Below are 26658 nucleotides of genomic sequence, written 5' to 3'. Positions count from 1 at the left end.
CTGGGCACCCGTTGCCCTTAAAAACGAAGAATAGGCATACCATTCCCCCAAGTCCTGTATAAATTTACACAAGGACTTTCCCTTAGCTGTGGTGTCTCATTCTTGCCACCATGCATCCATCGCGAGTCTATAAAGCCTACTCCTCTGGCAGGAGATGGGCGACTGAACGAAATTTAGAACCGGTGCATTGAGATCACCGTTCCGCTCCGGTACAGGCCGGGATCAAAACCGCATCCCAAATACCTCGGCCTCACTGCCTCTTCGCAACATGCCGCCCGAACTTTCACCACCAAATCGATTAGGAGAGCCTTTCCCAATACGGTGGTAGCCTCGGAGGTTGTTTTAAAAACACCACTGCATACTATTAATGCTCTGCGCTGGGCACTCCTTAGATTCTGAATAAGTTCTCTATTTCTGTGCAACCTATGCACCCAAACGGACGCAGCATAAGAGGCCATACCTTCGATGACCCTTCGGTACACCATGTACAAATTACTGTTCGACAGCCCGTAATCCTTCCTTCTAGTTGCCTATGTATTTTATATTCATCCGCTAGAAAGTTGCATTTACGAAAGTTATGTGTAAATACGTAACGGCGGATTGAGATATGCCACAGGCGTATTCCGCACAAGTCCGGCGACTAGTCTAATGTCGGGAGCCGTAATAATGCCTCTAAATTACAGAAGAGGTATGCTATTGTTAAGGTATACGGAAAATATATGAGCCTTTCCTACCCATATAAATAACAAAACTTTAAACAACCATCCTTTGGCTGTATTATACGAACGTCGTATTACCTATTCTAGACAAGCCGGAATACAGTATCATGAATTGACAAGAAAATAAGAAATTGCTTTACCAGAAACATTAGCGATTTCTTTAAAAGAAATACTGCCATAACTCTACACTAGTCGTAAACACAAGATTGGATCTCTCCTGTGGAAAACTAAAATAGAAACCGGCAATAATAATCCAACTGGAATTTTTATCAACCGTAAGTAGTTATGATGAATATATTAAAATTTATACTGACAGTTCTAAAACCGAATACGGTGTTGGATGCTCCATATATGTAAATGGAGAATCCCATTCTTGGAAACTGCCAGATATGGCAAGTGTTTAAACGGCAGAACCTATAGCAATACAGCAATCTCTTTGCTACTCTAAACATTTCTGCGAAGAGCGATTGCTTAACATTAAGGACGTCCTTATTACAATCGTCCTGTCCAATTTTTGCGTTTTAAATCTACGATTACAGTAATGTGTATTTTTATGGACTCCAGGACATGTTGATACTGCAGGAAACGAAAGCGCAGACGAAGCTGTCGGAATGACAACAGTCTGTGATAATTTGGATATAATTCCTGTTCGAGTGGTAGATGTTAAAAATTGTCTAAATAATGCAATAAGAAAAGGGTGGAATAATTAATGGAGAAGATTAAATACGAAACTAAACGGAGTTAATGCTTCTCCATATTAATGGAAGAGCGATGTGAAGCTGACTCGCCAAGAAGAAATGGCGGTGACCAAACTTAGAACTGGTCACACGCGAATAACAAATTCAATATTTGTTAACCAGCGAAGAAAGACCAAAGTGCGGTGTTTGTAATACACCACTTACAGTCAAGCATTTAGTGGAAGAGCGTACCATTATATGAAACCTCAGAAAGAGATTCGGTCTCAGAGATAGTATTGCTGCTGATTTGGAAAATAGAAAACAAGAAAAAAGAGTTGCTCATCTACAAAGGTCTATAAGAAAAATTCAAGTTGTGTTAAGGAATTTCTAACTTAAGTAGTTTCATTCTATGAATATGGATATTTTTTAATATGTTGGTATCGTTAAGAAATTTTTGTTTCATTTTTGTTTTTGTGTTTAATTATTGTTTCTTTTAATATCAGGGCCCTTTACATCACAAGCGTTGACAATGTCTTTAACATAAGTGAGTGCCTTTAAGTTTAGTGTTGTTTTTGGGTGTTTTTAATTATTAAAGACTGTGACGAGGGCTAACGACCATAGAAGTCATACCCCGCCAAAAAAAAAAAACAAATAAAAAACTTTAGTAATAATAGGAGTAGTAATAATATAATAATAATAATATGTACTCATGTATGATTAATAATATGAGTATGTTATTTATGAGAATATTTTATCTTTCCCATTGAATTTAATAAGTCATTTATAATAAAAATTTATATTTTTTCTCAATATGTAGGCTTAGAATTTTATTACGGATGTTATTTTTTACCAATAAAAATGAACTGTCGACGAACTATATACTGGCTAAACGTTTACCAATATAACTGGCAAATAAAACAATAAAAATCTCTTTTATATGAAAATATAAATGAAATCTGTCAGGCCCAAATAAACGATTCACTTTGCATTACATATATTAGGTTTTTTTTGCGGTTTAACCGATTTTTATCAGACTTACATAAATATATGATGATATTGCATGCTTACAACTTATTTTGGAGTGATATTCAGACTAGATTTTTATTGTAATTGTTTACAGATACCGTAGAATGATAATATTAATAATATTGATTTTATCGCTTTTATCATTTTTCACAAAAGATATTGATAGCATCAGTCATTATCATATGGAATTAAATCACATAAAGCTAAAACTACAAGTAATTTTATAATTAAATTTAGATAACCGATATAATTTAAAATAAATTATTTTTGAAATATTATAAAAGTTTTTAATATAAAATTAAAAAATAAATAAATATATGAGGAACTCTGTTACTTATGGATAGAGGAATGTTAAAAATTTATCTATTAACTAATTTATGCAGGATGAATCGTTATACTGTGATGCACTGGCAAAGAGTAAAGTTTCAAATGAACTTAAACGGTTTTTAGGATAACTGAAGTAAAACCGGGCAAAAAAAATCTTCATTTGGGGTGCTACTGCACCAAAGAACCTTCACACAGTCCGACAATGCGTCTCTCGCCACATGGACTCGGAGTTTGTGACTAGTCAATTTCTAACGTCATGATCTCTAAGTTCCAGGCTGGCTCGGTCTCTGGCCCCCCAAAAAGCAGGGGAGTGAAACATCAGGTGTTCATTTGACTGGACCTCCCCACAGACGCACAGTTCATAAGCTGTCAGGGGGATCCAAAACAGATCTTGGTTTAAATTAACATGGTTGGTGAGCATCTGGGCACCCTTTGCCCTTAAACACGAGCTTTAGGCATACCATCCCCCAGGTCCTGTATAAATTTATACAAAGATCCATCGCGAGGCTCTGCAGCCCTTTCCGCAGGCGGGAGATGGACAACTGAATGAAATTTAAAATCCGGTACATTGGGATCGCCGTTCCGCTCCGGTACTGGCACGTCTCGAATCCGAAATATCTCGCTTGCCAACCTCTTCGCATTTTCCACATGGCTGCCCAAAGTTTTACCGCTAAATCGATTGGGAAAACCTTCCCACAATACGGTGGTAGCCTCGTAGGAGGTAGTTTTAAAAACACTAATGGAAACAATTATTATTTTAAGTACCAGACCCGAGACCAACAACGCACACTCACTGAAGTAGGAGTCGACTAACTGTCGAAGCTCCAATGCAACCCTCGACTCCTGTTTAGAAGAGATTTTGGAGCATTCTGCAAGCATCTCCTCGATGCGCCCAAAACTGTCGGACCCAGAGTTCACCTGCCGCACAGCAGGCTTCCCTCCAGCAAACCTCCCGCTCAGGATCAATACTGCACCGCTGTTTTCCGCCTTCCCAGACTTCGCGGGAAGCCGCCCTTCGGGCTTGGTTTTACCCCCATTGCCGCGCACTCCTTGTGCGGATCCGACCGCAGTCTTCCCTGTACAACTCGTGACAGAGGTTTTGGCCGGAGTTTTAGTACAATCCGCAGCACAAGGGCGCTCAACTGCCCCTGTGGAGACCTCCTTTGGCGAGGACCGGGTACTCGGCGGAGACCTGAAACCTTCTCGGCTGGAAGGGATCACCGGCTACCAAGTACTTGGCCAGGCCGACCAAGTCCTACAAGCAACCTCCCCCGGATTGCTCCATCGCAGCTTAAAAGAGAAGCACCAACTGTGACGCTAGGCACTATGTACACAGCCTTAATGAATCTATCACCTAACCCAAAGAAAGGTGAGCATTCAAGAATTTCTTCCTCGAGATGGGCTGTCCGTTCTCACACAACCCACTCGAGTATTCAAAAGCTAAAAGCTCCTATATGACCACCGGCGAGGTGGTAGCGAAATCGCTTCCCGAACCTGCCAGAAGATCTGAAACTTTCCTTGGCCTCACGAACTACGAATGAGGACACCGATATACAAAGGAAACGTCCTTATTTAGCCGACGGTGGCACCACTGCAACACACGACGCCGCTGTTTTGTTTGCATTCCGCAGCGACATAGGTTGACTAACCGCCACCGATCGTTGTACAACCCAGACGACGTGTACGTAGAACATTGTTCGTGCAGAAAATCGCACCGATATTGAAAGAAGGTTTGCAGTAGAGGGACAGAGGCCTAGAAGCGATCTATTTGATTATGAACATTTGGATATTGGTTTGCATGGCAGTTCTCCCGCCACCACCCTATTCGATCGCCTTAAAGCATAAAACCGTATGTTTGTGCCATAAATAGCTACTGAGCCTCGAAACAGAAAAGCGACCAGTCTTAACTAACTCTTTGAGCTAACCTAATTGCGTGAGCGAAATAAGGGTGGTGTAACCTAAAATAAAAAGATGGGAAGGCGCACCTCGTCAACTAATAAAACATATATGACACTTAATAAATTAATTTACATCGTTAAGACTGCAATTCGCTGCCACGCCTAGGTCACTGAATACTAAACAGTACCTGTCCACCATATTAAAGCGCTTAGAGCTTTATTGGGTGGTGGCCAGCCATCACCTACAGGTAAATTCCCACAGCAGCACGGTTACAGTCATTTGTCCCCAAAAACTACTGATGCCAATTGAAAAGCGCAACGGCATCATGGAACACACATACGGTCCGACAATGAGGCTCTCGCCACATTGACTCACATCTTATGGGTGGCCAATTTTTCCATTAACCTCTAAGTTCCAGGATGGCCTGAGTTCTGGCCCCTCTATGAGTTGGACAGTCCAATATCATGTGTTCGTTCAACTGAACTTCCCCGCAGACACACATCTCATCAGCTGCCAGGCAGAACCCAAACAAATATTGATTCAAGTTCGGGTGGTTGGAGAGCACCTGGGCAGCCGTTGTACTTATAAATAAAGGAGAGGCTTACCATCACCACAAGTCCTGTATAAATTTATACAAGGATCTTCTTTTAGTTGTGGCGTGCCATTCTTGCTGCCATTCACCCATCACGAGGCTTTAAAACCTCCTACGCAGCGGAAGATGGGCAACTCATCGAAATTTAGAACCGGTGCATTGAGATCACCGTTCCACTCCTGTACAAGCCTGCCCCAAACTTGCATCGCAAATACCTTGGCCTCCCTGCCTCTTCACAACTTTTACATGCCTGCCCAAATTTTCACTACTAAATCGATTGGGAAATCCTTTCCCATTACGATGGTAGCCTCGTAGGAGGTTTTTTTACCAGTGCATACTATAAAGGCTTTGCACTGGGAACTACTTAAAGTTTTAAGAAGTGCTCTATTCATATCCAACCTATACGCCCAAATGGGCGCCGAGTAAAGCGTCATGCTTTTAAAGGTACCTCGTTTCAACATTTACATTTGACGGCCCGAAAACCCATAGTCTTTCCGAGCAATCCTCCTAAGTTTGTCACTGAGAAAACGTTCGTCGCTACTTGCCTAATATGGTTGCAAAATATTTACTGATCATCAAACAAAACACCTATGTACTTATGAACTCTAACTCGCCTGATTACATAGCCTTTATACTTAATTTGGGGTTCCGACTGTACGATAATTTGTCTGCACCTCGAGAAGCATGTCCTTCGTCTTGGGCACATAAATCTTTAAATTTTGCATGTCCATCCAGACCTCTGCCGTTGACAAAGCCGCGTGCGCTAGATATTCTAGCTGCCGCCGTGAGTTACCACGAACTAATCGGAGATAGTCATCGGCGAAAGCCTGAGACACAAACCCTTCTGGGAATGGCAATGCCAGAAATCCGTCAGAGACCAAGTTCCACAGCAAGGGACCGAGAACGGAACCCTATGGGCTTCCCCTGGTGACGGATTTTTCCAAAACTAGATGCGCATCTTTAAACACAGCCGTGCAGTTACACAAGTAACACAATCTACGGCCTGTAGGGCTGCGGGAACATTGCACGTTTCAACTCATAGAGAACAGAACTCCAACAAGAGGAAGGAAATGCTGCCTCTATGTCAATAAAGATTGCTAAAACATACTTACAGTCGGTGCTTTCCACCTCGGCGATAGCATTTAAGTGCAATCCTCGGTGCCAACCCCTTTCATGAAGCCATACTGACCTCGATTTGGAAAACAGTTCATATCGATGCTCCCTCAGAGCTGTTCCACAAACAGGCTTTCCAGCAACTTACCGATAACCGGCAAGAGGCTGATGGGTCGATAACTTCTCCTCACTAGAATCCTTTCCTGATTTTAAGAGCACCCTTACCAAAGCCACCTTCCGGCAAGCCGGAAAGCAGCCCCAGCTTAAGCACCCCGAGAACAGCCTGCCAAGCGGCTCTCTTATGGCAGCCAGCAGATGATAGAAAATATCCGGGTCAAGTTGGTCAATCCCCGGTGTCTTTCTCAGTGCCATTCAAGAAACCACTCGGTCGACAGGATCCACAGCCGGCACGCCAGGGAATGGTGTTTCACCCTCCGGAGCATCTGAAAACAGAGTATCCAAGAACGCCTGGTATGTCGCCACAGATGTTAAAGTGTGGTCTCGATTTTTACAAGCTTATTTTTATTCATAGTAAAATTCAAAACGTTTTAATGATTGAAAGTGAACTGAAATATTACAGTAATACTCATTTTATAAAAAATTATTAACTCTTAATTTATAAATACTTTACTTAAAATACTTCCTAACACTGTTTCATCGAGGATTGTAATAAAACACAGCGCTAAACACACACCTGCACACACACACACACACACACACACACACGTGGTACGAGACTATTTGTCTAACCGTACGGCTCTGTTTAAAGATGCGCACCTAGTTGTAGAAAAATCCGTCACCAGATGAAACCCGCAGGGTTCGGTTCTCGGTCCCCTGCTGTGGAACCTGGTGTTTGACGGATTTTTGGGATTGACTTTCCCAGAAGGAGTCACGGCCCAGGCTTTCGCCGATGACTGTCTCCTTTTAGTTCTTGGAGATTCACGACCACAGCTAGAAAGTAGAGCGCAGGCGGCTTTGTCAACCACCGAAGGCTGGATGGACATGCAAAATTTAAAGATTTCTGTGCCGAAAACGAAGCTTATGCTTCTAAAGGGCGCAGATAAATTATCATGCAGTCGTAACCCCCACATTAAATATAAAGGCTGTGTAATCAGCCGAGTAAGGGTTCATAAGTACCTAGGTGTTTTGTTTGATGATAAGTTGCTTTTTAGTAACCATATTAAACAAGTTGCGGCGGACGCTGTCTCTGTGATGCACAAACTTAGAAGGATTGCTCGGAAAGATTACGGGCTGTCGGGCCGCCAAATGTACTTGGTGTACCGAGGCGTCTTCGAAAGTATGATCGCATACGCGGCGCCAGTCTGGGCGTATAGGTTGGAAAGAAATAGAGCACTACTTCAAAATTTAAGGAGTGCCCAGCGCAGAGCCATGATAGTAGGCACTGGTGTTTTTAAAACAACCTCCTACGAGGTTACTACCGTATTGGGAAAGGCTCTCCCAATCGATTTAGTGGTGAAAATTCGGGCAATCATGTGGAAGTTGCGAAGAGGTCGGGAGGCCGAGGGATTTGGGATGCGGTTTCGAGCCGGGCCAGAACCGGAGCGGAACGGTGATCACAATGCACCGGAACAAAATTTCGTCCAGTCGCCCGTCTCCTGTCTGCGGAAAAGGCTACAAAGCCTCGCGATGGAGGCATGGCAGCTTGAATGGCACACCACGACTAAGGGAAGATCCTTGTATAGTTTATACAGGATTTGGGGGGATGGTATGCCTCGAGTTCTTTTTTAAGGGCGTCGGGTGCCCAGGTGCTCACCAAACATGTCAATTTAAACCGATATCTGTTTCGGTTTCGCCTGGTGGCTGATGAGTTGTGTGTCTGCGGGGAGGTCCAGTCGAATGTACATACGATGTACGACTGCCCTGCTCTTGGGGAGGCACAGTAGCCGTTCTTGGCACGGAACATTTGGTCTATGCTCTAGGGCGATCGAATGGGGTGGTGGTGGGAGAAATGCCAGTTAACCAAATTAAGAATGATACGTGATGGATTATTTCAGATTCACCATTTAAATATTATGTAGAATACCTACTCCCTGTTCGGGTCCACATTTTATGTTGATCAGTGTAACTTTCAAAATGAGTTTCGGTGCTTAAAAAGAAACGGTAGGCGACCTAAAATGAGAGAAAGCAAGGCCTTGTTAACCGTAAACAGTTATAAGTATCCCGTGTCATATTTACTTAGAAAATGAAAAGGAAACAGGTTTTCAGTCGTTTTCTTCAATGTGTCGTATACCTTGGTTGTTGATACAAATCAACAAGCCCAGCCCGCTGAAATATAGATGATGCTTAGTCCCGTAAGCCTTCCCTCAGTTAGACAGAGGAAAAAATAAAATAAAAGAGAATGATAATTACTATGGTTTCTCGCATAGAAAAGAACAATAAGCGGTTTTTCTTTTTGTACTTCGTTTGATTGAAATACGAATGCTTTGAAAGCTATAAGAAAGGAAAAAATATTTGACAAACAAATCATAATAAACATTTCTGTTGTGAAATTATGCGTTATAAGTATGCACTGTAACCTATTCAGTATAAGTGTAATCTGTACGTGTTGTTTTTTATATTTATTTAAACACTTCTAAGTAATACTTATATATCACGATAATTCTAAAATAATACTTAGAAATCCCCTTATAAAAATCGAACACAACACATACAAACGTGTGCATCAACACACACACGAATGTAGTAACCGATTGAAACTATATGTAGAACAAAAAAGGCGTTCAACTTAACATATTTTAGCGTTAATATATTTACAAATACCATAAATATGAAAAATAAACATACTAACTAAAAAATATTTAAAAAAGTTGCACAACATAAAAATGATCACCGATCATAACGCAGCCAATAAAGGATATGAATAAAAACTAAAAAAAATCAACTAACCCGGCTTGATATTATTATTCTTTTTTTTCTTTTTTTTAAGAAAACGAGTAGTTTTTTATTTCAAACTTTTAACCAAAATTTTCTTAAGTATATCACAATTATAAAAATAATTATTTGATGTATCTAGTCTTCGCCTTTCGCTAGATTTTTACCCTCTAAATATATTTTTATTTTAAAATTATTACTTCTCGTGCTTTTAATACACTTAAACGTTTAATTTTTAACGTAATATATAAGTTAAAAAAAATGATGGGCTAAATCTTTAAATTAAATAAATTTACCAAAGATTCATTAAAACAGTTAATATTAAAAACAATACAAATACACTGTTTATCCAGTTTATTTATATGCGTAAATAAAATTAAATTTATTATATTTTCCAAAAAAATTAAGAAAAAAACAAACCTTAGTACCATGTTTAAATAAAATCGACTTGTAAAATTGATTATTTTTATATAAATATAAAAAAAGAGGCGCTCATTTTAAATGTTATTAGTAGTATCTGAGCATCGTTTACTCTTTGAATACATACTATTATTGATATAATTTTATCGCAGATTATTTTCTATATTTCTATACAATATTTTAGCACAATAATATATGACACTTTTATATGATTTTCATCAGCGTTAGAACACAAATACAGTACGTATTCTGTATAGAAACCTATATAAGACTCCTTCCGTTCATTCAAACGATAAAATATATAACGAATACAGGCGAGTTCGTTACGATTTTCTTTTTATTGAAAATTGTATAACACGTGTTTATAAAATGAACTAATGATTATTCAGCTTGCAAATAGAGTTTATTTTATTCTACTTTAAATTCTCAATCGCACAAATAATAATATTAAATAAGGTACTGTTGTATGTTACACATGTGTTTTGTTATATTCTATTGTTAATTTAAAAAAAAATATATATATATATATAAGTAATACAATTAAGAAAAATTTCTTTGCTAAGTACGTATATTGAAGTAGATGAACATTTTTTTTTTAGAAAAATCATGATTTTTCTCTAAGGAATACAAAAGGAGGGGTCCAGTATTGCAGTATTTGTTTTAATCAAATAAATTTTACATTCACGGCGGATATAGCAAAAGTAGCTATATTATATTATAAATAATAACATATTGTATTTATATATATTTTATTTATATTATATTATAAATGATAATATATTATATTTATATATATTTCTATATTTATTATCTCTGGCCTGATCAAACCGATGTTTTTTTTCAAATTTGGCACAAATATTTCTATATGTAAGCCTTTATCGTAATAATCTTTATAAAAATTCGTTCCAGACGAGGGGATATCGCGAAAAGAAACAATTTTTTTCTTTTTCATTCTACAGAAACTTTAGTAAAAACAAATTTGTTACCTAAAATTCATAACAAATAATCCGTAAAAAAAAAATAAATATAAATAATCCAAAACGAGTTATTAAAAAATCCACCATCCTCTTAAAATGGAAACATATGCTTCATGCTCTATCCCCCTTCGGTTTAAATATTTTTCAAAATTTTTTTTGTAAATGCATTTATATCATTTTTATTTTGTAAATGGATATCAAGAAACGCTTGCATTTTATTTTATTATAGACCCCGAGCCAAACATACAGAAACAAAATTGCAATGGAAAGCTATGCAATACTTAACCAGTTTTTCGTTTTATAATTCGAGATCACCGACTGGAATTTTGTAATCTCTATATAAATATTTTTTTAACTCGATTATAGGAAATATAATACTTTCGTACGGATGTACACCGCAACTAAAAATATATCGGAAATAACTTTTTTCCTTATAAAACCAAAAACTAATTAATTTATTTTATTTATAATTTTAAACGCTCTAAATTTTATTCTTTTACTCAAATGATGATAACTGATTTATAACTTTCTAAAATCTGAAAACTTTATGGTTTCTAATAATTAAAAAAACTCTTAACGGTTATTAATTACAACCAAACATTTTCCTCATTATTTTGATTTTTAGAAGTTGGGAAATTCTTTACAGAATTTTATCAATTTATTCCTTATTTTTTTAAAGATCATAGGTCAGTCCGCTTACCGTAAACAGAACTGAATTTTAGTAGACTGTTCATCCAGTAGATAAATTGCGACCGTTATCAGACTTAAAAAGAAAAATAATTAAAAAAAAATAATAATAAAAATATGTACATAATAATGATAAATAAAACAACCGTCGTAAACTTAGATAATATACAAAGCAGTATGAAAATTAAAATAAATGGAATAAAAATTGTAAAAGTTTAAAACAAAAATAATGTTTAAGCTTATACTCTGATGCATTATAACGTAAATAATAAATAAAATTATGATATCACGAGGATCCGAAAGAAAATGGATATAAAATACTAAAATATAAAAACATTATTCTCCGGGACAAAAAATATATTTATATGTAACATCGTTCCGATGAACGAATATATATCACACGAATATTATCAAGAATTCTAACCCCGCTTATTTACAAGCGATGTAATTTAAACCACACACTCGGTTGGTTCCTCGCCTTTATGACTATAACAAGCCTTCCCCCTCCTTTTTCTCTTATGATGTGTCCCAACGTCGACCTTTCGCATGTCCTCTTTGACCCCATCGTACCAATTTGACAAGTCACTTCAATATAATAAATTATAAATAAATTCTTATTCGTAAATTAGGCCGACATTTGGACAGACCTATAGGAGGACAGTAGAGATCATGTAAACCGCCCCTCTACCACTTTTTAATCTAAAGTAAAATGTAATCCATCCGTTAACTTATTACCCGTAAAATTCCTCAAGCGATTAATTTAAAAGTTCTAATAAAAGTTATTACTCTATAGTATAACAATGATTACTAGATTAAGTTTAATAACTGAAGCGCATGAAAACAAAAAATGCTTATATTGTTATCTGAAAGTCTTGCGTTACCAAAAAAAGACATTTTTAAGAGATAAAGACGGTAAAATCATTGTATGTCCTAAATCTTTCTAACCTACTCCAAAATCAACATCCGAAATATTACTACAAAATAATTAATATCGCAAATTTGTATTCGCACATCACCAGAAATAATTTAAAGAGATTTAATAAAAAAATATCAAATTATAAGAAACTCTAAAAGTTAACTTTTTTTTGTCTCGATCGTGACCGGTTCCGTGCATTTTTCCAGTCCTTTATTTCTGTGGCGATCTTTTAAAGCTTTATCGTACTTTTTAGATCAGGCTTAATTTCCTACATCCTAAACTATCAGTTTTATGTATTCCAATTTTTGCGTTCCTTTTTACTGTTTTTATCCTCTTTACTTCTTTCTAGAATCAAATTCATTCGTCCAGGTTGTCTAACAAAAATATATTTCACCAAATTTCAACAAATAATTTAAGGATGTCTTTATAATTTCTAAATTTATATTTGATACAAACAGCGTTCTTTCAAAATAAATGCTTTCGTAACATATTGTTAATCTTTTTTTTCATTTCTTATTTTACAATATTAATAATAAAATTCTGAAAGTCCTCGGTATATCTCGTATATCTCCTTTAATAATTAATAATCCTTTTTACTTTCTGTCACAATTTATTTACATTTAGTCTTATATTTCTGTTCACTTACAGACTGAATTTTTCCCTGGGCAACGAATCAAAGTATTTATCGCTTTTAAAATGTCTATAATTTGAACGAAAATAATAAAATCATTACTAAATCTTACAATTTGTATCTCAACTTTTCTTTAGTCTTTAATTTTTCTTTTAGTTGCTTTTTCGCATCTTCGTTATAAAAATAAATTAATAAATTTACATTATCCTTCACTGTACTGTGAATTTCCTGTTTTCAAACTCTACTAGCTTATTATAGCGACTCGGTTCTTTTAGAAATTATAAATAACTTTTCATTAATTACATTTTAACTTATCGTTAATCGTTTCAAGATATATAAATAATGTTTAGGTAGGATTTTTTATCATCGCTTCATTTCGTTTATCAATCAGGACATTTAATTTTCAAAATTTTCCTGAAACACCCAAGTGTTTCAATTCGTAAAAATATTTTTTAAGAATCTATTATTTTACTCCTAAATAACACCTGTCGATTTCCTTTTATATACGAAGCCTTTCCTGAATTGTATTATGCTGCTTGCTACTTCCGGTAGTAGTCCGCGGAGTGTTTTCTACCAGAACATTTATTTCATTATAATACTTTTTGCTTCGAATTTGTCACCTTTTTATTCAGTTTTCAAATTGAATTTCTACCGTAATAAAAATCCATAACATTCCTCTCACATTCTAAGTCTCAAATAAAATACTAATAGTTCATTAGAACTATTAACATTTTTTTTTTTTTTAATTTTTTGTTTCTGTGTTTTAGCTCCAGTTAGAATTCCTCTTTTAGTTCTTTTTACCACTTTTTCTAGACATAAATTAAACATATTCTAATACCTGACCTTTATTAAATCAGAACTCTTTGAACTTATTCTTTTATATAAATTAATTTATTTTTCCGTAAAGATACAAATGTTCCATTTGTAATACGATTTAATTAACAACATTTTTTTTAGTTCTGTTTTACACATGTCTTCTCTTTTAAAAATGTTCATAAAACAACAAATGTTAGGTAAATTAATTACAATATTTGTACAATATTATTTGTGCCTAAATATATAAAATTGCCACCTAAATTATAGGGATATTTCTTATTTATATTATTATTTACTCGAATTCGTTTACTAATTCGATCCATTTTATTTATTTATCCCGATTATTTAACTTAATTATCCTTTTATTGTTTCATATTAATTATTATAAAGCCTTACCAACAATTCGTCTGCAGTCTCCTTTCTAGTACTACGATAACAACTGCGACCTTCTTACATAAATATCAGACGTAAGTAACTTTATACTATGACGACCAGTTGTTATGATTTAAATTTACTTTTTACATAATTTAATTTTAATGATATAAATTGAAGATTAACTTTTTCTGAGGTTGGTCGAATGACCGAAAATACTACAAAGGAGACTGCGGACGAATTTTTGGTAAGGTTTATTTCATTTATTTATATATAAATTATTATTTTATTTATTTGAAGCTTAATGGGAATCGTTTGCTATGGTCATTAGCCCCTTCCATAACAAAAAAGAAAAAAATGAAATTAGTTATTCCCTCCCAGTAAAAAACACTAGCGACATAGTCAATAGACAAAATATATTTTCCTCCCCAGAAAAAATAACACAGGTGATATAGTCAAGGACTAGTCTTGTCAAAAAGAGCATCTAAAAAGACTTGTCAATGGTTATTGAAAATCCCTAATACATAACATAAGAAGGTTGTACAGGTCTTGTCATTTTAAAATCTTTCTAGCCATTTCTCACGAAATTTAGTCAAAACTCTCTAAACAAAAAATTCTCTGTGATAAAAAATTAAAACATACATTAAAGAATCTATTAAACTAAGTATGAAAAGGGTGTAAAGGGCTCTTGCCATTTAACATCACACACAAAACACTTATATTAAAATCTCAAAATTCTATATCGATAAAAAATTTTAAAAAATATTTAATTATAAAATTCTCGATTTAGATATTTGTTCTTTCTCTTGCTTAAATCTATCGCCTTGGTTTTCCTTTAGGCCATCCTTCTTTCCTGTTCTTCTCCATTTTCCTGAAGGCCTCGATGTGTAATTCTGCGGGATCTGATACATCCGAGATCGATCCTTCAGTTCCTCTGGTGAAAAACGCGGAGGATCTCCTGCTGCCGGTGTTGGATGTCACCGTCTCCATTGACGCAGCCACAGTCGAGACTGGATGTACTTACTGCAAGAACGTGTGTGGCGGCCGAATGTCTCGCCCTCTCAGCCAAAGGCCTCTGTGATTTCGGATGCTCCATTGCAGTTTTCCTTAAATCTTCCTTTTCTAAGATTGGTATTTCCGGTTTCGCGGGTCCCGGAGTTGAGATTTGTTCAAACTGAACTTTATTTTCAGGCTGCTGCTTTTTTTTTTAATTTGCTTCGCCTTTGAATTAGTCGTAGGCTCATTTTTCAGTGAAGTCAGACACTGCTGTTTTGGCAGATCCGATTTTGTTTTAGACGACGTTTGGCTGCTGTCCCTAAATGTTGGGTTCTTTAATTTCTGATCAATTATTCTTTCTACCATGTTGTTAAAACTGGCTCCAGTTGTGTTACCACGTCCTTAGGTTTGAAGGTGACTGCAGGAGCAGCAGCAACCTTTGCATAAGTCGTGGCCTTTGGCGTTCTGCTATGCACGATTTTCCTAGCTTCAAAATAACTGACCTTCTGAACGGTCTTTATTTCCTGAATCGCAATTTCCTTCTTTATTTTGGGCAATTCCTTGATCTTGCGCTTTGTTATCCATTAAAATTTACACATATTGACGGGTTCCTGCACGGATCATCCGGGTGCAACGGGTTGCCACACGTGCAAATCTGTTTCTTTGTGCATCTCGCAACCGTGTTCCGAATTTTTGACATCTGAAAAATCGCAATGGTGTTGAAATGAACGGACGCACATCAAGCCTTATTACCTGCCTTTATTTTCTTGGGATATTTAGGTCTGTTTACTTTTAACACGTGCAAAGCGGCGGGTAAAACTTGTCCGTTTCGTTGAGTGTTTAGTCGTCAACAGGCAATGACTCCCTGTCCATAAAGTTCATCAACAATTTCATTTTCAGTGCATTTAAACAAACCTCTGCACACAACTACTCCTTTAGAGGTATTTAGAATACCGTGTGATACAGCCTCAACGTCGATAAGTCCAATCTTCTTTGCTTTTAATAATCGAGACGACTGTAAGTCGTTAACGGTTTCAACAAATAATCCCGTCGCAGTCTTTATTTTATCTTTAACCGGTCCTCCAGCTGCTTCGGTGATGCCACGAGCTATCACGAAGGGGCTGATCTTAGAAAAGTCACCATCTTTTTTCTTTATTATTAAATACTTAGGAATAGGTCATCCACTGTCGAACCTTGGTTCGATCCTTCTTTTCTAATACTATAAACTCTTCCTTATCATTAAACTCATCACTCTTCCTCCTCTTCGCTACCGAAGAAAAAGGTTCTCCAGAACGAGGGGTTTTACGTAGACCCTCGGCCACGGAAGCTGTGAAAGTTGTTGTTTCCATGGTTCTATGCTTGCCAATCAATATGTCACAAGGTGCGGACGCAGAGACTGTTGGGCGTGCTCCGGATCATTGATCCTGCCTGGGTTCCCCCAGTCAACGTTTCCCACAAATTTAACCCGGGCCGGGGAATCAGGTACTGCCTGACCCATGATACCAACATTCCAGGACTTGCAAGCAGCAGTAAGGGCTCCAATACCCCTACCCATGAGACAATCCCTGCCAAGGGCCGAAGTGACTGACTCACGCTGGACGGCGCAAGACTTCGTCAGAGAAAGCTCACAGCAGCCCACCCTCAACCCGGCTCCACAACCGAGAAGAGGAAAAGGCACTCATCCGCACACCGCCCAGCGTCGGCAAACAGATCAAGGTCATGCCTTCCACAACCGCTGCAAGCAGCGAAACCGAGAAGCACAACTGCAACTGGCTCGGAGAGCTCGGGACCGCCAATCCCGTACTCCAGAAAGAGTTCCTGAGCAAGACCATTTCCCCGTGGGCGACATAAGTGCTGGTACCGAAGTACCGTATCGTTGCCCGCCCCGGACGTATGCATAGGTGTTTTTGCACGTACATGGGGTTGGATTTATCCGGGGCATCATTATTATTATTATACCCATGTTTTTGTTCCTTCTTATTTTAATCAACTTCCGAATCATTTGAAATCTATAAATGGCATTTCTAGAATGAAGACTGAACTGAAACATCACTTTCTGGTATTAGCTTAAACTTTTACTAAAATCTTTGTTCTATCTGTCAGAATATAGAGTTTTGATTTGTTTGCGAAATTATTATTACGTATAAAATATGTAAAAAGTATTTGATATATTATTGTATATTATAAAATACTATATTATAATTAATACTGTAAGTTAAATGGAAATATATTTTTACGTAACTCCTCAAAAAAGCTTATTGTAGCTTAGAGGAAATTTTATCATGATTGTGATACAACTAACTCAATAAATAAATAAAAAATAAAAATAAAATTATTATTATTATTATTATGTGCATAATACGATAAATTTGTAGCTTTAATATTCATACCGAGAATGAAATAATCGTATATCCTGGTGTCAGCCCTATGTTTTATTTCTAACTTACCTATCTATTGGAAACAACGGTAGGGTTTCATGTTGTTTGGCGCTACCTGTATTGCTTTAGCTGTAGAAACCTATAAAATGTTTATGCTATTTAGATAATAATGTAGTTTTATACATTATATATATAACATTTTTAGATATATTTTACTTTAATTTATAAAATATGTATATTGTAAATATATGTGTGTGTGAGAAGTCTTTATTACAGGCTATTTAATGATGCCTGAATCTCTAACATTCATTTGTGTTCTTTTCAGCACATCTTTTGTATTCAGTTATGAAAAATGAGGAGAAATATTGCCGCATAATAAAATTAAATCAGTACCGGAGAATGTATTACTGGATTTACAAATATTTATTCTTATGGAGTGTAATTCAATTAATAATTAATTTACTTACTATTATTACTTTTAAAAATAATATTAAAATAAACGGTAAAAAGTTTTTTCTGTTCGACAATATTTTACAGTAAAAAAAAAATAAAAATAAAAGCCGAAGAGTTGTAAGCTATGTGCGTATGAGAAAGAAAATCAGATTATTCCGAAAATTAAGCCGTAATTTTTTTAAATAATAAAATAAAATCACAATGGTTTCATCATCGTCATCGACCACAGTATTTCAAATCGTCATTCTTACCATCGCCACTACCGTGATCATCTTGACGATTCGAATGTTAAGACTTAAATAAAAGAATTTAGAAGATCGGATAAATGGAAAACCGTTTCTCACACTGCAAGAATTTCATAAAAGTTGGATTTTTCTACAAAGGAAAAAGAGAAGAAATAGAATTAAAGAAGAAAGTGAATGTGCTAAGCCATACGATAATCGAACTTCTGCTTTTCAACTACCTATTCGTTCATCTCAAGAACAATAAAATTATTTACTTCAATACTCATCAAGTTTTCAATAAACTACCTTTTTATTATTTATTTATTTTTTAATAATAAAAATAAATATACGTATGTTTTACTATATTTAATAAAAAAAAGTCAAAAGAATATAAATATTTTTATCAGTTAATAGTATATTAGCTTTCTTCTTTGATCTATAATATAATATTTACTTTTTTTTATAAAAAAAAAATATATTAATAATTTTTCTATTTTATAACTAATAAAGTACAAATTTTGTAATAATTTCAAATATCTTACTTTATATACGATTAGTTATTACTTTATTTAATCGTAATTATTATTTTTTTTAAATTAATTATACATATATTTAATATGTAAACGAAGATGATAGAGAAGAAACAACAAAGTGTATGTACAAGAAGAAATTTTATGAAGTCTAAGAAAAAGAAGCTTGAAAAATATTATTTGATAAATAACTGTACCGCAAATTACAACGAACAGCAATGAAGACAGGCATTTCTTCCTTTCTTAATTTTATATTCATGTATATATATATATATATTTAAATAATAAAAATCCTTAAAATAATAATTTCTTATATATAGTTAAAATATTAAAAATTATAAATTAAAAAACTGAGAGAAAAATTTATTAATTAATTTTTTAATGAATAATGAAGAATTTATCTACTACTGAAGAAAATCACATGACTATGAGATCAGGAAGAATTTAAATTAAAAGTTTTTTATTTATTTTTTTTATATATAAATCAAATAATTTAATCTATCTTAATTATTTTTGTAAAAATGAAAATTATATTTATTATATTTTTAATTATAAAATAAAGGAAGAATATTGAAGAATTTTTTTTTATAAAAGAAATATAATAAAGGATATTATAAAACGTACATGAAGGAATATATATTGATTTTCAAACGAATTATTGAAATAAGCGGATATATTAATATAAAAATATGTAATATAGAAAGATAAAAAACATTACCAAAAAGTTTTAACCGAGGAATCATCAGCGATTTAATTTAACTGGAAAGAAAAAGAACTTATGAAAAGAATAAATAAACCACCACTCAAGAAAAAGCATATTCAAACGATGAAAATAACTTAAATCTAATCAACATTTAATAGATCTGATGCCTGCTCAAAAAAATAAACTACCTGACCTAGATCATCCATGTTATTTAAAAATAACCATTCAAGATCGCAAATAACCAAGAAAAATATGAAAAAACTAATCAAAAAAAAAATAACACATTTAAATAGATATCGAAGAAGTATTATTATTATTACTTCTATTTATGAGAAAGAGGAAATAACAATTCTACTGCTACTCAAAATCAACGACTAAGATTTTGCTTTTTAATTTACCTTACCGGAGATTATACAATACAGATTTTCGTAAATTACAATAAGAATTAAATACCTTTTTTTTATTTTTGTACAATCGACAGATGCTATATCCATTATACGAATTTCAAATCATAAAGAATTAAACATATATGTTGAACACAAAATAGTTAACGTAGTATCGAATGGAAAAAAATTATATTTGATTCACAGAAAATAAATATTTACAAAATATGAACAATAAAAAAAAAATTACTTTTCCTTTTTCTTATTAATTGAATATATGATAACAGTAATTTATTTCTAAAAAGAAAAATCGCTTTTCTCAGTTAACTTTTAATATATATATATATATATATATATATATATTTATGATTTATTTATTAATCTTTTTAATAAAATAATTCTACTAAAATTTATTTTGATTAAATCATGCAGTAAATAAGAATAATAAGTATATCGTTTGGCGTTTATTATTTATAGAAAAATGTAATATTTTTAAATTTAGTATTTTTTCAGAGAAAGAAATAGTATTTAAAAATAACATAAATATATATTCATAAATAATACAACGTACAGTGATAGGTGTTGCTGCGATAACTCAGGAGTTTTTAGACAGTTATTTGGCGAGAGATCTAAGCGGCTAGATTATGAAGAGAAAACTAATAAATAAAAACGTCTTCGTTATCAGCATTAATCGAATTTCAGATGGAAATATTTTGAAATAAACGTAACACTAAAAAATTTATCGGATGCCGCATTTAATTTCGTTATCATCATCGTCATGGACGCCATTTTTATAATCCACGATGTCTTTAAGTATTCGTCGAAATCAACAGTAATAATAACTTAAAAGAGGTCAGATAACTTCTTTCTTCGTACGATGAAACGATAAGGTGATAGATGATTGGAATGAAATGATTTTCATCTAGGATTTTGCCGGTGGTATTGTGTTTCGTTAACGTAGCGCTCCGTCGAACGTCCTGGCCGTTATAGTGAAGTTTTTTCAGCGATTATTTAACGAAATGCGAACCACCGGCTTAATTTGGCCATGGCTTACGATCTCTCGGCTGTTTAAAAACTCCTCGGTAGATTAATACGTAATTTTTAAACAGAAAAGACAAATGTTCTATACCGATCGACATTCGATAACATTTAGATCGGATGAGTACAATTAAATAACGGAAATACAATATTTAATTATAGTAATGAATGTCAGAGAAGAAAGACTAGTGGAAAAAGGAGTGGCAAGTTTTTGGCCTACGATATGCGTAGGCTATCATGGTTTTACGGTGCTAACCCCTCGTAGCATGGTTTTCGTTGTCCGCAGCAAACCACGATCCCCTGTTAGCGGAGGAGGCGATGAGGAGGCGGCTGGCGGCCGTACACCACCATCATCATCCGCTGCACCCTCTGCCGCCCCCGCCACCGCCGCCACCGAGTCATCATGAACCGGCCGACAGCGAGCCTGAAAGCAGTTGTTCCGAGTCCGGCCCGGCTTCGACCGCCTTCCGGCCTACAACATCCTCTTCACCTAGGCCGACCGGCGATAAAGATTCTTCTGTCGCCCCCGGACCGTCTGGTAAGTTAAATATTCAACGACTGATCATTATAATCGTACCTAAACTGTACCGTATTAACAAAATTGCCTCGTAAACGAATTAGAAAAAAAACATTTTAATCCGATCGAAAAAGTACGGGTCTTTCACATAATAGGTGAAAGTATATACTTATTTATAGATCTATTTTTAATAAACTAAATGGAATATTTATTGTGCATTCTAATTCTAATACAGGATAATTTATTAACGCTAAGTATTAACGCTTAGAAAAACTTTGTAGAATCTCAGAACTTAATCTTTAATAAAGCTTCGTATGATTTTGATAAAACTGAAATATATATTTTTTTAATATAGAATTTTATCAATTTATTTTATCCCTCAAGTACTTTGTTTACAAAATTAAAACTTAGAATCACATTTTCCAGGATAAACGTTTCTACATGAACAACGATAGCTTAGATATATGTATTATTTGCTTTAGGGAATATATAATCCGTTATTTTCGATTACACGTCTACTGCATTTATTCCAACAATCGATTTAAAATAATGCAATTATATAAGATCGGTTTAACAGAACCGCTATTACGGTGAATACACATCTATTCAAATTTCTGAAACCCCGAAAATATTGTTCAAGAAATTTTTTCGGGATTTTTTTTTAAGACGCGCGACTTAAATCTATCGATATATATATATATATATATCGATAGATTTATGTCGCTAGTTTAACGGACGATATATATAGATCGTCCGTTAAATTGAACTTTCTTTTTTGGTGTCCGCACAACCGGTTGAATAATATTTAAATAATTATGAACTGTAAATGGAATTATTATTAGAAATTTTATCGAGTTAATTAGTTACAATTTTATTTTTTATCCTGTCACTGGTTGTTGAACGAGTCGGATAAATATTACCCGATGACATTTTATGCTCGAAAATAAATAAAAAATAAATAAAATAGTAATTTTTTGACTACTTACTGCTTAGGTAGTAAATCTATTTATTGTAGCTTTGTAATTTTCCTAAATAATTTTTTTTTTAAATAAAAAAGTAGTAATAAGAATCGCTATAGTGACGCTCTGGTTTGTGTCTGAAGCCGATATTTGAACAGTAATTTCTTCTAGTTACATTAAAAATTGTATTTAACATTAATCCAGATTATTTTTGGATCGATTTTTTATTTTAATAAAAAAAGAACAAAAGATGACAGCGAGTAAACAGCCGATCGTTTCTGTTAACATGGCGTATATGTTCTTATACATGTTATTATATTGATTTTATCACTGTTTATCGCGTCTTTTACTTCAAAAAATAAAACTAATTCAAAAGATCGATAGTCCTAATTAGTTCATAACTTCTTCTCTATAACGAACACGACTGCATTTTTAATCGAGTAGCACAGAAAAAATTATTTTTAGTTGTGTAGATACTAGCGAAAGAAGGGACGGCTTAAGAAAAATTCCGATCTATGCGTACGATTTAAAATTACAATTACAAAAACAACAGTAAGACAGTTCAAAATTATAGAAACACGGACGTTTCTTTCAGAATTTAACCGATATATAGACTTATATACCGCGTCGACAAATAACAGAAAATAATATAACCGCTGTTTAAAAAATATAAGTAATTTTTACTATTTTCAAACAAAAAACATTTTTTAAAACATCAATTGAAAAAAAAATCATGACATTGAAAAATATTCCGTAAACTGTAGTAATATCTGATCAAACGCTATTCCTTTCTTTCCATTACCGAGTAGAGAAGTTAAATATAATGCGTTGCCTTAATTTGTCTCTTTACACTTTCAATCCGTCTTTCTTATGTCTGAGATGAACGTAAGGTATTTAACGTATCATTCAAAATCGCTTTCTTTGAGAGCAATATTGTTTATAATCAGTTTTTGTGGAGAAGAGTCGAAAATGTTTCATATAAATTTAATTTCACATGAATTTTGGGGACTTGTCGTGTGTGTATTCGACATAGTAAACAAAGCAATTGGAACCGTTTCACTTGTCATTTACTATAGAAAACCTGGCTCGGGAACTTAACACTCTTGATCGTTGTTATATTATTTTCAGGACTATCTTCTGTTGTCAGCGTTGACTATAAATAATGCGGTTATGGAGCTTAACAGACTGTGGAGACAGTCTATAGTAAAACATGTACAACAAAATGATTCATGTTTGTTTGTCGATAACTTTTTCACAATTACAGTTCAGAAGTGCTTTTTATGCTTTGTACAAGAGCACTGAAATGAGATCGTATACCTATATAAATTTTTTTTTTTGAGGATTTTTCATCGTGTAATAAGTTTAACGTTTGTCTTTGAGTATAATTTGGAAATTTCTGTAATATACGAAAAATGACAGATACGACTAGCAATCGAAACCGGGACCTTTCTAATTCTAATTTAAAAATTCTGTATTAGAATAAGAAATTCCTAAATCAAATCTGCAAATTCCGAGTTCCTCTCAAACCGTTTAAAATATATCTATTATATTCGAGTACCCTTTTAAAATTATCTATGCATTACTAATTTCATCTTCAATTAAGGGGAAACAAAAAATAGTAGGTTGTAAAACTCATTAAACGAACGCCAAATGATATATCGGTAGAAATATCCAATAGCTGTACCTATGTTGGCCATATTTCAGTAAAGATAAATTAATAAGAAAAATTGGAAAAAATTCTTGAGAGCTATGAAAGGAATGGGATATTTCTATTTCTGCTAAGCTTAAGTATTTTGAACACGAGTAATCTGCCGCAGTTTACATTTTCAAATTTCTGTTTCGTGTATTCCAATCTTATTCTTTCTTTTTATTATCTTAAAATACCAAATTTGTAAATTTTCTTTTATAAAAGTCTATACCAGTTTACTCTTCTTCATAAACAATTGTTAAAATTTCCTCACACCCGACTTCACCAACCTACATAACGTTCAATATCTTTCCGTAACAAAATTTTACAGTCTGTTTTAATTTCTCATAATTTCCTACCGTTCAGTTTTCGCAGGTAACTTCAAAATATTATTTTTGGGATCTTTTTTTTTTCTTAAGAATTACCTGGATTGTTGGGAAAGTTATCGACCTGACACAGAAATTACTAAACTATCACCAAATAATTATATGATATTTGTCTAGTATGATCTTTTAAATGGCGTAAGAAGTTTCAGACGCGCGGGTTAAGTCGGTTGTTTGAGGCGATCGAGTAACGCAAACAAAATTTGACATTTTCTGAAAAATTTATAAAATTTAAGTTGGAGCTGTTGTAAATGTACTTTGTTTTAAAAGATTGACAACCCCGATGGACAAACAAAACAAGTTAGATTCCAATTAAGAAAGCTTATTCCCCTTTGTTTTTGATTGGTAAAATAGTGCGCTGCTGAATTTAAACTCGGTCGAACAGTAATTCAAGATGATGAACGCCGAAAAACCGCTACAACCGACGAAATCCTTACAAAAATTCACAATAGCCTGATAAATGATTTAAGCAAGCTCGCTAATCTCGCAAACATCTCGTCAGACTGTGTCCGCTACATTTTACACGATGATTCGGGTACGAAAACGTTTTCCGCTCGACGAGTGCCGCGTTTGTTAACATTCGACTGAACACTTCTCATGAATTTTTGGACTCATTTAAACGCGGTTCCGCTGAATTCATCTACAACCGGTAAAACGTCCAAGTCGTTTTATATTCGTAGGTGAAAACGTAAGAAAAAGTAGAAAAACAGTAAAACGTAGATGAAACGTGGAAGACGTTTTGTAAGAGTAAACGAACTCTGCTCGGTTTACAACAGTAGATAGTGAAACGTGGATTCACCATAAAATGCCAGAGACCAAACGACAGTCCAGAGGGTGGAAGCAGGTGAATGTGTTTTAAGGAGAGCAAAAATGGTTCCGTCTACAGGAAAAGTCACGAGTACGGTTTTTTGGGGTTCTCGTGGTGCGGTCCCCGTAGACTTCCTGAAAAAAGGCAGAACCATTACCGAGGATCGTTTCACAGATTGAAGATGCTTTTCAGGCTAAATGTCTGCATACAACCGAAAAGAAACTGTTCTTTCACCGCTATAATGTGCCTGCACACACGTCTCGGATTGTCGCTGTAAAAATCCATCATCTACATTTCGAAACGCTTCCTCTCACACCGTATTTGCCGGATTCGGTTCCCAGCGATTACTTCCTCTTTCCAAAACTGAAGAAACGCTTGCCGGATGGAGATTCATTTCAAACGATGCGGTCAATCTGAGACGACCGTTTATTTTGAAGAGTTGTGCAGATCGCTTTATACTAAGGATATTAAAAAGTCGCTCGTTTATCTAAATCTATCTAATTTCAAGGTGACTGCGTTAAAAACAATTTACGATAAACTTTGTGTTTTCTTTTTGTCAGGCCGAGAACATTCCAACGGCCCTCGTAAATTTATCCTTGATACCGCGTAGTACTTTTTCATTTAGCACGGAAGGATTCTTGCTTGTATTAGTCTGCTTTGATGTCTTTACTTCTTCCATCCTATGTAACTTTACTTCCTAAATAATAAAATTCCCCGACTTGTACATTATATTCTTCTATCTTAAAATTTAACATAATTATTTTACTTTCTGTTCCGTTCTCCGCTTTTATTTCTGTAAGATTTCCTTTTAAAAAAAAAATAATTAATTTAAAAAAAAGGACAAAACCGTTACTATTTCATTACACTTATTTAAATACGTAATAAATCAATAGTATATAATTTGGCTAAATTTTCAAATTTCTTGTCATCATTGACAAACGATTAGAGTTTGTCGAATAAACAATTAACTAGAAAAAGGGATCGGTATTTAATTTAATTAAAGAAAAATAAATTTTGTAACAAACCAATGTTAATACGTTCCGTAAAAAATACTAAAAGTAAAAAAAAGTTTAATAATACGTCATCTGTCTTCGCTCTGTAAAATCATGTTCATAAAGACTACATGAAGGTAAGATTTAAAATTATATTGTTGCTTTTACAATTAAAATATCCGCTTTTAAATTTAATTGAAATTGTATTTTTTTAATTTAAATTAAAATATTTTTAATAAAATATAATATATTAATATAAAATATTTTTTATTGAAAAATATTGTAGTCGCAACGTAAGAAAAATTACTTTTTTCGCTTACCACGCTAGTAGAACTCAGGGGCTTTTATAGCACAATTTTTTTAGATAGTCATAAGTCCAAACACATACATAACTTTCAGAGAAAGGTAAAATGCTAAGGAGAGTAACACCGATAACCGGCACTGAAGATATGTTAACGTACAAAAAATATACATACATACACAAAAAAATGTATAATTTAAAAAAAACCGGAACGTGATCTTTCCTTTCAATTTATCCATTAT

At 34.1% G+C, this 26658-nt stretch overlaps 1 protein-coding gene across 7 annotated transcripts in view; it reads left to right on the top strand.

The window, feature by feature from the left end:
• The window catches only part of bi (T-box transcription factor bifid), a 383693-nt gene that overhangs the window by 353934 nt on the left and 3101 nt on the right, over nucleotides 1-26658 (top strand). For 5 of the 7 annotated variants that reach the window (XM_075362524.1, XM_075362522.1, XM_075362521.1 and 2 more), the window contains one exon: nucleotides 21035-21307. The exons of 1 other annotated variant lie outside the window; for it this stretch is intronic. In XM_075362524.1, coding sequence (XP_075218639.1) covers nucleotides 21035-21307 — 273 coding nt within the window. The remainder of the gene's footprint in view (nucleotides 1-21034; nucleotides 21308-26658) is intronic. One more of the 7 variants, XM_075362523.1, reaches the window with a different exon arrangement.

This window comes from Lycorma delicatula, chromosome 4 (genome assembly GCF_047948215.1).
Source record: "Lycorma delicatula isolate Av1 chromosome 4, ASM4794821v1, whole genome shotgun sequence".
In the NCBI taxonomy this organism is placed as follows: Eukaryota; Metazoa; Arthropoda; class Insecta; order Hemiptera; family Fulgoridae; genus Lycorma; species Lycorma delicatula.
Note: the sequence above shows the minus strand (reverse complement) of the source record. Positions and strands in the feature narration are given on the sequence as shown.